At 39.3% G+C, this 17,260-nt stretch overlaps 1 protein-coding gene across 3 annotated transcripts in view; it reads left to right on the forward strand.

Moving 5' to 3' along the window:
- The first annotated feature begins 1,942 nt into the window (after positions 1 to 1,942).
- Positions 1,943 to 17,260, forward strand: part of GRB14 (growth factor receptor bound protein 14) — a 61,924-nt gene continuing 46,606 nt past the window's right edge. For all 3 annotated transcript variants that reach the window (XR_012656651.1, XR_012656652.1, XM_075070158.1), the window contains exon 1: positions 1,943 to 2,127. Coding sequence is in view for 1 of the 3 variants with exons in the window: in XM_075070158.1 (XP_074926259.1) it covers positions 2,065 to 2,127 (63 nt within the window). In the remaining 2 variants the exon portion in view is untranslated. The remainder of the gene's footprint in view (positions 2,128 to 17,260) is intronic.

The raw sequence follows: 17,260 nt of genomic DNA on the forward strand, positions 1-17,260 counted from the left end.
GGGATTACTATTATTGGGGTGTTTTTTTTAATCTCACATTTTGTAGAAAATTTTAAAAAAAATCATCATGGGATCTTAAAGCCCCAATGCTGCCAACTCGTGCATGTGTAACTGTATTCCTGAGAGTAAAATGTTTGCAGGATTGGGGCCCAACACCAATGTTTGTGTCTCAGGTTTTACTGCAAACATGTTAGTCACATTATGGGGTAAATGGTGGGAAAAAAATATATAATCAAACATTGGCTACTATAAATGTCAAAATCTGAGAATCGTGGTAGGAGGAGATGCTCTTTCCAGATGCCATAGAAAGGAGATTAAAATTTGACCTTCAAAAGTAACTATATCCTAGAAATTTCCAACACATAGGTATAATGAATTCTTTATCTAAACCTCAAGATAAGCATAGTATAAAGTAAGTTAGTACCATGTCTAACATTTGGGAGATTACATAGTTACCGTGATTTTGGTTTTTGTGTAGCCTGAGTGTGAAATGTACCAAAGTGAAAACTGAGCCTCTTTTACTGAGCTAACAAAAAAGATTTTTGCCACACTTTAATTGGTTTTATGACTTATTAAAACTATATGATTAAAGTTAACTAGACAAGGATCAAATTCTGGCCTCCAATCTAGATCCTTTTATGACTTTGCATCAGTTTACAGCAGCTATTCATCCCTGCCCTGCCCCGCCTGTCATAATCAAGGCCAATAGATTTTGAAACTGCAGGAAAATGTTTGCCTGTACTTCCTATTATCTGACAATATTTTGTCTTTCTTTAACAGCTGTGGGTAACAGCATCAACATACTACAGGTGAAATTGTTATATTTAATCTACATATTGCTCCGTGCAAAAGCGCATTAAAGCTCTGATTCAGGGCCTCATTCTGCAGAGTACTTAAGAATGTGTGTGAGCCCCTGAAGCCAACAGGGCTTACCAAGGCCATCAAGCACATGCCTAATTTTAAAATCATGAATGGGCACATTGAATTTATGAGCTCTAATTATGCCCTATCAGTACCAGTGGCATGTTAGATATGATTATATTTTTTGTTAATTTATAGATGATGGTATTGTTTCGCTTTAATGCATCAGCATTTAATTCTTTAAAATCACTGACTAATGTGGCTTGTAATCAGTTTTTCCTTCCCCAACACATTCTGAGCATAAATGGCTGCCTTCATCTTCCAATTATTCTCCCTCTTCCCCTTCCCCCCATCTCAAGGATAAGATGGTTTTGGCATAGATTATTATAGTATTTGCCAAGTCAGCTCTGAACATTTCAAGGATATGTACAGTACTCAGACATGCACTAAATAATTTACTCAGTGTTTTTTTAAAGACTGCAATAGCTATTTACACATCCTTATTTGAAATGTTATGAACTTTTGACATGGACTGTTGTAGATTGTTTACCTTGTTAATCTAGTGTGAGCGACATTTTAGATGCTACATATTCGATCAAAAGAGGCTTGTGTTTAAAACATTTTAATCTCATAGTTCTAATCATATCTACTGCATAATCTGCTTTAATTTGTCATTTTAAGAACAGCATATTTTAAATGTAATCTAAATATGCCTACTTCTTAAAATTTTAAAGTATAATGATGTTCTGTCTATAAATTAAATACTTCAACAAAAAAGTCACAATTCTTTTTCTCTCCAACCAGCAAAGAAGGCATACAATTGCTCTAGTTTTTTTTTTTTTGAGCGGGGGGGTCAGGGTGGAGGAGGCTCCTGTGTGATTTAAATACTTGTTAATCTGCTTCTTTAAATATCATAAACAAAAGTATCAGAACATATTTCCAAGGACAAAGGAGGAGTTTGCAAGCCCTGTGATTGGTTGGTTGCTAGTTAGTCCTGTCCCAGAGTCATCCTTAATTGGCTTTGGGTAGGATTGGATTCACATAAGCAGGGTGACATTTATTGCATTCTTACTTGTTTCTTTGCACTGACTCTAAGGTATTGGGTTCTGAGAACTGAGGCTTCAAGGAATATTGCCAGGGACTGACTTTATTTCATGTATGACCTGAATGGAGGCTGTTAGTCTAATTCTGTGAAGAGCAGACATGAGCTTGTATGCAAGAAGGGTAACTTTGCCAGCGATTACTCCAATAGTTCTTCAAAAAAGGGTAGGGCTTTTAAATAAGTGTGTAACATTCACTGTAGGGTGGGGGGATAAGTGGTTGCACAGTTTAAACAAACAATGCTTTAAATACATATAATGTAGCCATATATAAGCAGATATGATTTTTAAAAATCCTATAATATTTTAAGAAAATAATGAAATGTCTTTATTTCATCTAGTTGATTTAATGCTTGTTAGACTACTTGTCACACACACCTTTTTCTCTCTTATAATTTTTGTTATAGTACTGTACCTTTATAGAGAAAATTGTACATACAGAATATCTTAGTTGGGCCAAAAACCTAAATATAATTTCATTTATTAATGTTAAAATATGCCCTTTTTATAGGGTTTTTAAGGGCTCAATCCAAATCCCACTGAAGTTTGGATCGGCGTCTATATTCTTATACTCTCTTATTGACTCTTTTGGCTAAGTTTCAGTTTAAAAGTTGAATGTAAGCATTAATGTTTAGTTTTAAAAAAAAGTTAGAAACTATTTTAAACTTATTTGTTCCAGTTCTTAGTATAAGGATTTAACTTCTAAAAATGTACTTATGATACAAAATCATACAATTTTGATATTACAGCTTGCGAATAATAACCAGAGTTAGACACTAGCCAGTCTACATCATCTGGCTGTATAGACACTTAAAAACAACAAGTTGAGTGAGGGAGATGTCGTCTTTTCTAATACAGTGGTATTAATTTATATTAAATGCAGGAATCTCCATCGGTTTTTAATAAACCCATGAGATTTTAAATAGATTTTCAAAGGTAGGTTTCATTGCCATGTGCTATAGTTTTATTTCCCTGAAATAAATGAAATTCTAGTAAATAGGGTCTTTTGTTACTCAGTTGCTCTTGAGACACTGTCACAGCTATGAAAGATGGAATTTCAGTGAAACATCGTTGTAGTTCTCAGAGGCTTTTAAGGCCGTCTCTACAGAAATAAGACATTAGTGCATAGTTGTTATGATCTGTTTGGCCCATGGTGTGTACTCTATTTGATCATACAGCTTTTGTAGCTCTTCTTACTCAGAAAATTTGAGCCAAAACTGTTTTCTATCAAAAAAAAGTACTTTAGGAGAATGGTAAGATTACCCAGTTCAGCATTCAAAATTTAGGAAATGCCACAATTAAGGTTTTACATATAACTTAATTTTTCTGTCTTATGCAATATGCGTTGTGATACTGTCCTAATTAGATGATTGCGTACTATATCTAGGGTATAATATCCCTCCCCCCCATCTTAGATATGCAAATAGCATGTTGTAAATGTCTGTGTCCTTGTCTCCTGGCATTTTGTTTGTCCAATATATCTTAACTGACTTGCTAAAGAAGAGAATTTTCTTCTCTGGCTTCTAAAACTTTTGAATGTTAAGTTAATCAATACTCTTGTATTATGCATTTTATTTTCAACAATCCTTTCATGTATTTTAGGAAATGAGGCAGTTAGCTTCCAAGATAATTCAGTTGTAAACTTAGGTGGTCTACACGTGCCATAACCTTTCATTATTGCTCTATTTTTGTTTATTGAGCATTTGTTTTAATGGACTTTGTGTAATATAGACAGAGTAACACACAATATTACCTATTACACTTGTGCTGTACACACTGACATAAGTAAAGGTGTACCTGTAACTTTGGAGTTCCCTGGTTTTTGAATACTTTACTGACAGCCTTAAAGTTTTTGTCAGAATTTTGGGTGTGCACTAATGAAGGAAAAATTTAATTCCACATTGGGAGTTTATTTTTTGCTGTTTAGTTAGATACCACCAGTGCCCAATCCCCTGAAACTTTATAGGGTATGCCTGAAAGACCCCATTCTTCCATGAACCTTGGAAAGTGTTTAAGTGTTCTTTACATGCTTTACAGATGGACAGTGAATGGGACAAGTGTGCCAGTCAGCCCTTACCCAAGCTCCACACAACTTCACTAAGTCTTTTAACATGCAGCTAAGTTAGCTATGCATGCATGCTTAGTACAGCCTTCCACATTTTATAAGCTCAGTGAGAAAACTGCAAAATGTACTATGTGCACCCAGAGTCCGATAGTCAATGGATATCTGATCCAAACAACTTTTTACACTGGAATACTCAAAGGCACATGTCCTTGATTAGGGCTAATTCAATGCCAAATCTAAACTTCCTGATACAGGTTGTGTTCTTTGTATCTGTGCATGTGGCATACCTTCTGTACAGATCTCTTTTCTCCCCAGTCCCCCACCCACCGACCCACCCCCTGAAGGATGACTTAACCAATTCTGTAACACCATCTTCCTCAGTGTTTTCCCCAGGAATTGAAATTAGGGGGACTGTTTGAATATATGGGGGACGGGGAGGAGAAGATGGTCGACGAGGGTTAAGATTGTGAGGGTGAAGATGGGCTGTATAGTGCCGTAGTAAAAATGCTACTCAAGCCTACTATGAAACACTACATCTACATCCTTCTTGGCTTCTTGTAATTTTGCACAAGTCTTTGGTGTCATCTTGTACGTCCATTACTTCCAGTCCTTCATGATATGATCATGCAGAAGGCAACTTCTTTCAGAACACAAAATTCTATTCAATGAGGAAAAAGAATGCTCAACTGTAGCTGTTCTGACTAGGAGTAGTAAGAGATGAATTCCTAACTTCTGTAATCCCAGGAAACATAGCACAAAGCTTGGGTCAAACCACTAGTAGTGATGATGATGAAGAAGTTGAAGTTAAATCTTCATTTGTTTGTTGTATGATATGCCACTCTGTGTTCAAAATTCTCTTTTCTGTCCTGATCACATAGCAGCCCCATTGCTGGTAGCACCTCACTCCACTCAACTGTAGGTGTTTTATAAGACAGACATCTGTAAAAACTATGTAGAAGTTGAGTAGAGTCCAGAAATCACTATTGTAGATTTGTAAGAATCAAGTCTGTGTACTTTTTCAGCTGGCTTGACATCCTATAAAGAGTCAATATAAGCACCTTCATTAGTCAACTTCTGGACTGAAGTCTTCGTTTCTTCCAGTATATTTTCAGTGGATCTCTCTGATCCAAGGGTAGCTTCTATTGCTGGACAAATATCTATTACTGTTGTAGCAGATGCTGGGATGACGTTGTTTAATGACCCAGATGGTTTCAACAGTAGACTTACCAGAGAGAGAATGGCGACCGTCTTCTCTGAACTTAGTAACAAAAGTAGTCCAGCAGCCTCACTACTTAGATCTGTCCCATCTCGGTAGGTACTTTCCAAAGCCAGTAATAATGGTTGCAGTAATTTTAAGACAACATACAAGAATCACTCATGAGAAAGCCAGCAGGTTTTCCCAGGTTGGACTAATTTGAAATTCAGTCCCAGTATATCTTCTGTTTGTTTCCAAGATGTTACAGTCCTTCTGGACTCTTGCTGAAAAAAAGAATATAACACAGCCATTAAATTTCTGGCTTTGTTAATGTCTTTTGAAGATTCTGCAGCTCATACTAGAGCAAGCTGGAGTGGATGGCCTCTGCAGTGTGTATAGGAGAGTTTAGAATTACACTTTTCTCTGAACAAAGTTTGCACTCCACTATGTCTTCTAGAGAAGTTTGCAGCTCCATCAAATGCACAAGCAGCCATCTCTTTGGGGTTCAATTTACAAGCATTTAACTCTAAGATATCACGGATGCAGCCAGTTTCTCTTCTATAACCTGAACATCTAGAATGTATCTACTGGTCTACCACAGCTATCAAGATAACATATGCAAGAACTTAATACTTGACATTTGTTTGCAGCAGTGCATTCATCAGCCATGTATGCAAATTTTCTGAATGTGGTGAGAGAGTTCTTTACTTTTTTTCAATTACTGAGTCTTTCACTGTTGCACTGCATGCTTCTAACTAGTCAGTTTTGTTTCTTGCAGAAAGATAGTGAGCATTTGCTGGTCTTGTTTGAAATCAGTGTACAGCTTCAGGATTAACAACTGACAATGCACTTAACATTGGCCTCCAGTTTTTAGTGTGTAGTATCTCTTGCTTAAATAGAAAGTATCATGCAACAGCCATGTTGGTTCACGTAAACTGAGTTGTTTCCAACATTATTAACAGCCTTATTAAGTACTTCTAAAATTGGCTTTGATAGTGACCGGCTTATAAGGCTTTCTGCATGCTGAGGCAGTCCATAGGCATGCAGTCCATAGGCATTTCATGTAGGTTGTCAGTATTGCCTTGGCTGATCAGTCTGGCAAACCAAGTTCCTCCACTTTTACTTTATAAATTGATGATACACCCACATCTTGAATACTGTATTCCAAAGATATATTGGAATTGGAAAAGGGGCAGAGAAGGGCAACAAAAATGATGAGGGATGTGGAACAGATTCCATATGAGGAGAAATTAAAGACTGGGACTTTTCAGCTTGGAAAAGAGATGACTAAGAGTGGATATGGTAGAGGCTTATAAAATGTTGACTGGATGTGGAGAAAATGAATAGGGAAATGTTATTTACCCCATCATGTAGCACAAGAACCAGGGGTCACCCAATGAAATTGAATAGGCAGCAAGTTTAAAACAAACAAAATGAAGTATTTCTTCACACAATGCACTGTGGAACTTTTTTGATAGGAATGTTGTGAAGGCCAACATTATAACAAGGTTCAAAAAAGAACTGGATAAGTTACTGGAGGATAGGTCCATCAATGGCTGTTAGCCAGCATGGGAAGGGATTCAACACCATACTCTGAGTGTCCTTAACCTCTGTTCACCAGAAGCTGAGAGTGGACGGTGGGATGGATCACTCCATGATTCCCTGTTCTGTTCATTCCCTCTTGTCATAAACAGATAGTTAAGGGTTAATGTCTCTTACCTGTAAAGGGTTAAGAAGCCCAGTAAACCTGGCTGACATCTGATCAGAGGACCAATCAGGGGACAAGATACTTTCAAATCTCGGTGGAGGGAAGTCTTTGTTTGTGCTGTTTGTTTTGTTCGTTGTTCACTCTTGGGGCTAAGAGGGACCAGACGTGCACCCCAGGTTTCCCCCTTTCCCAATCTTTCTGAAACCGTTCTCATGTTCAAAATGAGTCAAGTAGTAGCTGAAAGGCGATTAGTCTTATGTTTGTTTTCTAACTTGGAAGTGTATTTTGGGCTGGAAGTATTTTTACCTCTGTTTGCGTAACTTTGAACCTCAGGCTAAGTGTTATATGCAGCTGAATAACCGCTATAAACATTTCCATCCTAATTTTACAGAGCTAATTTTTACTTGCTTGTCTTTCTTTAATTAAAAGCTTTTTTTTTTTAAGAGCCTGATTGATTGTTTTCCCTTGGTTTAAGACCCAAGGTCGATTTGCGGTCTGGAACTCACCAGGGATTGTGGGAGCGCAGTGAGAGGAGGTCAATTCCTTCTGTTTGAAGATCGCAAGAGTTTGGATCACGTGTAACAGCGGTAAGGGAGGGGGAAAGTTCTGGGCAGGGACCAGGAGGGGGATGGTTTATTTCGCCTTGTTTTAAGCCCAAGGGGTTTGGGTTCTTGGGTTCCCTCAGGAGAGGTTTTGGGGGAAAGAAAGTTGCAAAAACACTATATTTTGCTGGTGGCGGCGCTATCAGATCTAAGCTAGTGATTAAGCTTAGACGGTACATACAGATTCCCACTTTTTGGGACGCTAAATTTCAAAAATGGGAAAAATATCTTGACACGTCTAAAGCAACTGGACTTGGCCACTGTTGGAAGACAGGATACTGGGGCTAGATGGACACCATTTGGTTGACTCAATGTATGGCCATTCTTCACATAAAAATTAATTTATAATAATAAATTTTAGTACAGAATCTGCCAAATAATGACGCATCTTTAGACTACCTTGGCAAATAATGCCATTTTAAAATCTTGTCCTACTAGGAAACACATATTTATGTACATTTCCTGTCACCAAATCTAGCATTCTGGAGCGAAAGTCACTAAACAGTAGTCCAACAAATAAATGCTCTGGCTGCCTATTGTTCATGCGTGTGGCCACTGTTCATTCCACAGTGCTCTGTCCGCCAAGTGAGCCCTGCATTGTCCTCTCTGCTGCCACCTGCCATTGTGACCATCTGCGAGTTGGTCTCTCAGTTCAACTCACCTCTCAGTCGGGGAACCTCACTGCTAGTGGCAGGTGGAACCGTCTCCCACAGAAACACTGTCCTGCACAGCAGGTTCTACAGCACTTTAGACCTCGATTATTCGGATTTCAGCACTCTAGTTGTCACTTAACAAACAAGGCTCTCTATGGAGCTCTAATCAGCTTTATCTTAAACAGGAGAGAGGGAATGGTCAAATAGTGCTTGTGACTTTAGGCAGAGCCACACCACCAAGTCAAAACACCTGTGCCCAACCTCTCTCCCCTCCCTCCCTCCCTCCATCTTCACTATATATTGCCATCCAAACCTCATGTGTAGGAATGCCAGTTCAGTTGAGGTGACCAGTGCTTTAATTTGTATAAGAGGGGTGCCGGGGCTCACAGCAAGTTTGTTAACTTTCATAACTGATGAGACAAGCCGCAGAGTGCCCAGGTATGAACTGCCCAAGGCTCTAGGGATGGTGGGCTTAGCCCTGGCAAGCCCTTAGCACAAATTAAGCATCTGAGGGACACACCCCCATTTAGCAGGGCGTACGCTACAGTTCTGCTGGCCTTTACTCATTCCAATAAGTACAACATTCATGAACCACCCAATTCTAATTACTTAAAGTGATTTATAGCTGAGCCACGCAGCTATAAATGATCAGTTGGGCAGCACAGCTCTGGCTGCTAGATACCTACGGCAGAGTAGGTGTGTTCATGTAAATACAGTCTGCGTCCTAAGGGCCTTTCCACCCACCCTTGGCCATCACTAAGCTATCAGGGGACGAGCTCTATCATAAGCATAATCCCCAATTCCTGAACCTTAGCGTCCAAAATGTGGGTGCCATAGCATGAAACCTCCAAGCGCTTAATTACCAGCTTGGATCTGATATCGTGCCACCTAGCCCAAGATTCCCGGCTTGGCTCCCTCTGGTCTCCAACAAACCTTCTCTGTGGACCCTCAGACTCAAGCCCTGAGATCCACACCAAAGGGAAAACCAACCTCCTCCCCTTGTTCCTCTTTACCTCAATCCCCGGCTCCCCCTCACTGGGTATCCTGGATGATACTGTACTTAAAATCCTTGATTTCAAAACAGAGGGGCAATTCAGCTTCCCCCCCCTCCTTCTTGCCCTGAGGCTGGCACAGATTCACCCTCCGTAAATCTAACTCAAAAAGAATTTCCCTTCCTTCGTTCCTTAGCCTACCAGAAGAAAACTCAAACAGGTTTAAAAAGAAAGCTTTATTATAAAAAGAAAGAAAACACATAAACATACGTCTCTGTATCAGGTTGATCTCAATAGCAGGGCAATTCTTAAAAGAAAAAATAATAACACCTTATTCAAAAAAGAAATAATTTAAAACATTTCGCAACTACACACATGTAAAATACAAAAAACACATAAAAGCCTATTGTCTATACCTGTAGCTTACAACTGGGAAACCGAAGATTAGAAGCTTGAAGATAGCAGAAGATCCCTCTCATAGCCGAGAACAGGACAAAAGACACCACACAAAGCGGGGACACCACAAAACATTCCCTCCCTGAGCTTTACAAATCCGTTTTCTGATTGGTCTCTCCTGTGGTGTTTGGTTCCCCATTTGTTAACCCTTTAGGAAGGTGAAAGAAACATTTAACCCTTAGCTATCTGTTTAATGAAGCTCATTCAGACTGCCTTACAAATCATAATTTTAAATCATTAGTAGGCCAATATACTGGAAAATGTTTCTGAACATTGTCATAAATTAACAGTGTATGAGGAAGCTGACTTGTTTATACTTTTCAAACCCATTATGCTTTCTCAGGTACAAGTAGTGCTCAAGTACTGTATGTTTTACGTGTGTTTGTTTATAATTTCAATTCAAATTTTCGCCAACAACTAAATTGGTACATGCATGTAACTGGCGGGGGGAGGGGGGTTTGGAGAAATTCAGGGAGATGTAGACTCCTCCCTAGGGGAATCGTAGGAAAATTCCTGATATTCCTAGGCTATGGCGCCACAGTGGAGGAGGGACAGAGAACTTGGCAGGCCCAAAGGCAGGAGTGCATATGAGATGATCAGGTTGGGAATGTATCATTTTGTCTCCTTGTGGACATTAGGCAAAAGATAATAAACAGCCTAGGCCTGTGTTATTTCTGTTAGCCCCCTCAACTAATGCTTCTGCGGGAACTACCATTGGGCAGGAAAATCCTCTTGTAGAGCAGCTCCCAATGGAGGCTGTGTTTCAGGACCATGGGGAGGGGGAAAGGGGTAGTAGAGGGAAGGCTCATGGGTATAAGTTGTAGTATTCTTGGTGATCCTCCAGGTTTGAAACGGTGGGTTCTGCAGAGAGCAATGCCCATCCAGAACAGTTGTGCGGCGAATCGCCTTGCAAAACTTCCTCCCATGAATCCCTCCCAAGTAAATTTTATTACTGGCTATTTAAATCTGCTCTAGTATAGAAACAAAGTTGGGAAAATGTTGATAATAAGGGGAGAGTATCTTCCTACCTTTTCAATATAAAAACCACATTCAGAATCTTTTTTTTGGTTAGTTTCTTTCTAGTATATTTTAGTAACTACACAGACTGCATCATGTAGTATAACATTTAAGATTGATCATACTAGTATTGAAACCAAGGTCAAGCTCTCCTTGACTGAACCACATCATCTTATCTGTTTCTTAGTTACATACTATTTGAAATAGTAGATTTCCTTAGAAGATGAATGCCCCATATTTTGAAAGCAGTCTCATCACCACTGTTTTTCTTTTTTCCAAAAATATGCTTTAAAAAATGTCACAAATATACTTATTTTTGTCCATTTTTTGAGTAATAGATTTATGTAGAATGTTAAAAATGCCAAAAAAAAGTGAGCGTATGAAATGTTATGTTGGTATTCAATGGTTATTACGAATATAGTGTCAGAACAATTTTAGAAATAGCAGCTCTACTCTTCTATTCAAATGAAGAACTAGCCTTAGTTCACAAAGTATTTCTCAATTGATGTGTCATTTATTCCATAAGAATTTGACTTAGATATACGCAATTATAGTAGTGCAAAAGTGAAGATTGTTTCAATTATAAGAAATTATTGCCAATGGCATTTTTTTTCCTAGAAAGAAAAATTAGTTGCATTAACTTAGCTGATTTTGGCTATTCTGGCTAGTGTCCTGATGGATGCACTATCACCTTCATTCTTTTGAAAGCTGAGAAGGAATACATACACCAATATGTATCTGTTGTACCCTAATATAGACAAAGCTATTCATACCATTGCCAGTAACTATATCTTCATAAGAATAAAATGCCGCTACAAGTTATTACCACCCTCTAGAATTGTACTTCCATGATTCATGCAATTCCTTTTCTACAGACCATACATGGACACTAGCTTGCTTCGAAGATGTTATTCTAAAAAGGGTCTCTACTTTTTTTCTCCAAAGGGAAACCCTAAAAGTCAGACCAGAAAGGGATTTATTGAATATGCCAGGAAAATATGCATATCTTCTAAGCATTGTTCCAATATCAGATCTCTTTACATTTTGGCCTCAAGACACTTCTAAAGTCAGAGATTAATATTGTTTTCTCTTCTCTCTCTAGTCTTTGGTAACTTTGTACTCATCTATAAACTTTTTATTACGGAATACGACTAAAAGATCAGGTCTGCATTAAAAGCATTTATTTATGTTTGTCTGAGAACTAGTTAGTCCATTAAAAATAAATGCTGATGCATCCCTGGATTGGTTGTGGTAATAGGTAAACATAGACACTATCATGTACATGGAATGAGGAATAAGGCCATGATAAGCATTCTGTGACATTTCATGCTAACTGAGATTCTTCTTTTATAAGTTTCTAAGTCATTTCTGTGTATAAAAACCAAGTGCATATATAGCATTGACAGTAACTGTTGCATGCTCTATTGTTTAAAAAATATTACGTAAGATAACTTATAAATGACAATTGTAGGTGTTTAAAAACTGAGGGTCTGATTAGATTGGTTAAAGTCAGGATGGAGTGTAAAGACCATTTGAAAGTTTCCCCCCGCACCTAGTGTACCTAACTTCTGGCCTGCACCGCCATTATAGCTTTATCTTCTAGGCCTTTTCTCAGCAAAAGTATTAGCCTAACTCTTATCAGAGTATGAGAACATTTCTTAGTGACCATCATTTGTATGCCCGAGGTAGGTAGCATGGGCTTTAAGCAGATTGACTCAGTCTTGAGATACGTGGAGATATTTCTTGGATATGTCGTCCTTTCAACCTTCAGACAAAATTGCAAGGACTAGACAAAAATCTTGTTACAACTTTTTGTTCAATTGTGCTAGAGCCTCAGAGTAAGCCTGTCATTCTCTGGGCAGAAATTAATATAAAGTCCCAGCGATTGACATACCATGGTGTCTGTAACTGAGATCTGGTCTGTAGGGCAAATAGTCAAATATCTTGGCAAGAAACCTATACTTGATGTCTATCATAAGGAAATTGGTAAAAATCGACTTAATATAAGATCATTAAACACCTTGAGGCACCTTTTTTTTTCAGGTATGAAACTACTTGTCTAAAGGCTGATGAACAGGGAAGTCTTGTTCTGTTCTTGACCAGCTCCAAAATCCAGGGTTCTAGGTATATTGCCAGAAGGAATGAGTTGTGGTTGTGGGCACAACCTATATTCAGATCTGCCTTCTGCTGCGGCCGGGAGTTCAACCCAGAATCACAGCCAAGAATAGCTCAAAAACTGTGACCACATGAGACTGGAGGCAGTAAACGACGTAATTGCATCTGGTGAATTACGATTAGAGTGCTTTTGTCCTAATCTAATATTGTCTCTAGCTCTTTCTTATTAACAGTATGAAGTTCTGCAGCAGCCCAATACAGCATCCATGCTGCTTACAGAGCTCTGTAATGTCTGATTACTGAAGTGTCGGCTTACTTGCTTGGGTTATTGAAGTACTGCTAACCTATCCAACATGTACAAGGTGGGGTTTTATGTAGTGTGAAGTTTTTTCATAACTAGTTTTCCATAACCTCCCATAGGAGTGCTGTTCGGAGCTACTTGTGTGGAGAAGAATCAGATAAAAGCGTTCAATAGCACTATTGGATGGTTGATAAAGTAACCTTCCTAGCACTTTCTATGGATAACATCGTAATAACATAGGATTTTGAGAGTCAGTTGAGAATTGCGGCTGAAATAGAGAGAGGATAAATATATGTTGATGTCTTTTTATTTTGGCCCACGGTGAATATTACTGACACTGACTTGCTGTATGGCAGAAAAAGTGCAAGCGACTTAAGGGTAAACATTACACTGCAAACTGGAGCATAATCCCAGCCTCAGAAGACGATAAGTGATTGCAAGCCAGTGGTTAGTGCAGATGGTAGCTCAGGCAGCTGCCTGAGGATATCCCTGGAGGGGCGTCTGGAACGGTTGTATCAAGGGTAGCCTGAGCTGCGCTGCCTGTGCTATCGCTGGCTATATTGTGACTGATTGATTTGTTGAGCCCTGCTCAAGGCAGAGCTAGCTGTCATGATTGTCTTCCTGGAGCTGCGGAAAGTATGTCCCAGCTGTAGTGTAGACATACCCTAAATGAAGGCATGAAAACGCACTGATTAATATTGTTGTATCTGGAGTCATTTAAGGGCCACAAGAAATGGAGCCTGTGTGTTAGGCCCTGTACAAACACAGAGTAGTCGACTGTCTGCCTCGAAAATTTATCTAATACATAAGACAGACCATAGGGTGGGAAGGGTATAGATGCACAAACCACCTACAATAGCTGAACGATCTGCAATTTGAATATTTATCGATATATTCACCTAATGCCTATGGATAGGCATTTAATGGTGGGGGCTGCCACCTTAATAGTCTGTTGTCCTGGATGCTCTGTAAATAAAACTGGGGGGAAAATAAAACTGCCTTGCTTCTGTGTTCCATCTACCCAGAGGGTGATTAGATGAAAATGGGTCAGTGCATAGTCTAATAAGGGAAGGCACTGCTCTGCCTATCAGGTAGACCTGGGTCTGTGCTTGGTTGACCACTAACTTTTATGTGTGAACCTTTGTAAATCATCTTCACCTCAGCTCTGTGCCTCAGTTTCCTTCCATCGTGTGTGTCCTGACTAACTTAGATGCCAGCTTATTCAGGCAGGACCTGCTCTTCTACTGTATGTATGTGTAGGCATTACCAAATTGCGGGCCTCCGGTCTCAGTTGAGGCCTCTCGTCTGCCTGCTATCACACAAAATAATTAATGACATGGGGGGAAATGTGATAAAAAACTGGAAGTTTGGAACATGTATTCCAAGTGGGCATTTATTTTAATATTGGCATTTTAGATTGTTGTGGAATGCACTGCTAGGCTTTATCTCCCCTGTAAATCCTGGCTGTTTGCATGCATAGCTGTTGAAACAGAAGATGCAGCTAAAGGCTAGCTGTGATTTCAATTTTAAATTAGTAGTCGGTTTTAGGTCTTGATAATTTCACCAGGTCTACAGATAATGTAACTGTTATACATGTTTCTGAAACTTAAATGACTTTTTCATTTTTCCATTGCGTATTCTAGTGTCGGCAAGTGATAAGTTATGGCTATGTGAGCAGTAGCCGGAAGAAAGACTTGAAAAGGGAATGGCAATGATTATGAAGGGCTTGAAGACATAGACACAGAAACTTCCAATTTGATTGAGGGAGCGGGACAGGGGGAAGTAGAAGAGTCCAAAGATAGAGAGGTGATATGCCAGGAACAATGTGCTTGAGGCATGGATATCTTAATGGGTATGGGTTTTTTGGTGTGTGTGTGTGTGGTGTGTGTGTGTGTGTGTGTGTTGGGACTGGAAATGGGAGGGAGCATGGTTTGTCAGTTGGACTGGCGAGACGGTGGTAGAAATAACACTGCTCTACAGCAAAATGCTTCTTGAAATAATGTAGTTCAAACTTTACTAAATTCTGGGTCACTCGAGAACGAAGAATGCTGCTTAAAATTGTTGATTGGCTCGGGTCTAGCTGTTCGGGCTCTTAGACTACGCCGCAGGCGATGGAATCATCCTGGCAGGGTGATGTTAGTATTTTTCCATGTTTCCATAGCTGACCATCAAAAGATCTTGTCTCTTGCCTTCTTCATGGAAGGTGATTTGTAGCCCTTGCCAACAACATCGCATGGTGTGATGGCAGTCGCCAAACAGTCGTTCACGGATCCAGAGAGTGGGAGACTGTTCATTGATATTCATCGAAGACAGACTCTTAAAAGCTGTTTTTGGCTGCCATAAGTGCAATGTTTTGCCATCAATTCATTGGTCATGCAGTCCATATGAAGAAACCTTATTGACAAACAGAAACAAACTTTTGAGGTGCATAAACTAAAATGGACCAACATCGTGGCAGCTTTGTTGGCATTTTGAAGTTGTTGCCTTGCTTTGGTCGCCAGACATGGCAATACACAGACTGGATACACTGGTACTTGCTGTTTTTCTTGGCGAATGGTGATGAGTCGTGAAGAGATTCCATACACACAAAAGAAAGATTTGGCCCTCGACAGTCACTGGAGCCTGGGAGGAAAAGTGTTCAGTCATTCACCACTTGTTGATCAAGAAAGATTTTGTTACCACCCTACACATCAAGGCCTGTGTCTGATGAAAACTTTTCAAGGCCATTGAAAAACATAAGCAGCTTTCAAGTACCTCCGTGAAGATTGCCAAGGTTTAGTAAGGCTAAGATAAAAGGAAGTGTCTTTTGTTGGTCCTCAGATTCGTGAATACTTCTTCGAGATGCGTGCATTTGACCATGCACCAGTGGCAAGGAAAAGACGGCATGGAAAGCCTTCCAGTTAGTGCATAAATTGTTCTCTGAATAAGAAGGGCAGACAACACAGAGTTGTTGGTGAAACCTCCTCAAGGCACTACAAAAGCCTTGGTGTGCAACATGTCACTAAATTACATTTTCTTGCCACTCTCATCTAGATTTTTTTCACCGAACTGGCGAGCAGGGAGCGACGAGCAGCGCGAAGCGATTTCACCAGGACATTGCAACCAATGCGGCAAACGCTATCGAGGGCAATCGGAAGCCCATCATGATTTTTTGTGCAACTATTGCCTGGACAGTGACAAGCAGCGATCTTCCATTTACCTGAATAAGACGCACAAGCCAAGAAGCGCGAGAGCACTGAACAGGACTAACTATGTACATAATAGTTTTTTTGCCTTTTGTTTCATACCTAAATTTTATTTAGTATAAACCCGTTTTGCTGATTTTTAAAAGTGTTACATAAACAAGGACAGGTGATAATATTATACATGTAAAGCAAACCAAACACATGAAAGAGCTTAGGTTACAATTTATGACTAAAACTCTACTATCTTAACACAATATAGCATAGACATAAAATGTAAAAACTTCGACAATATCTTAGAAACAGAGCCAATCAGGTTGTTTTAAAATTGTCACATTCTGAAATTCAGCACATCAAAATACGTAATAAATACCACATTTTATCTCTGAAGCAGACGACTTCTCCAAATTGTGACGCAGGTAATCATAAGAGGAGATCGACGAAGTGCTAAATGATTTTAAGATGTATGGATCAGATCCTTAGACATCCAAGGACAACTTTGGATTTTCAGATGGCTTTGGATGTGAACGGGTGGGGAGAGAATCAAAATAGTCAAAGTTGACCTAAGGTTTATGAAGGCTTGAGTGAAGAGAACGAGAGGAGTGAAGAGCTTTTGGGAAGGAAGATATAAGGTTATTTTGGGTGGTGATTAAATTTAGCTGATGAGAGAACACCCTAAAGGAGATGACAGAGACCAGAAAATAATGATTCAGATTGAATGGAGGGAGACAAGTTTGTGGGCCTTGCCTTCTCTATATATTCGAAGCTCCCTGTTGACAGCGGGATGAGAAATAGATGACAACTACTTTAGCATGCTGAAATAATTTTGAATAATCTGTATGTGCAATAGCCATGTTGTTACAATAAGCAATAGAGTATTTGTAGCCATTTTCAAAGGAATATCTTAAAACAAACCTAGCAGAAGAACCAGCGTTTTGTTTTTTCCACAGTCTTTGTAAAATCCTGTTCCGGCCTTTGTTTTTTCTAACATGGGCATGCTAAATATTTTATCA

This window comes from Chelonoidis abingdonii, chromosome 10 (assembly GCF_003597395.2).
Source record: "Chelonoidis abingdonii isolate Lonesome George chromosome 10, CheloAbing_2.0, whole genome shotgun sequence".
Classification (NCBI taxonomy): domain Eukaryota; kingdom Metazoa; phylum Chordata; order Testudines; family Testudinidae; genus Chelonoidis; species Chelonoidis abingdonii.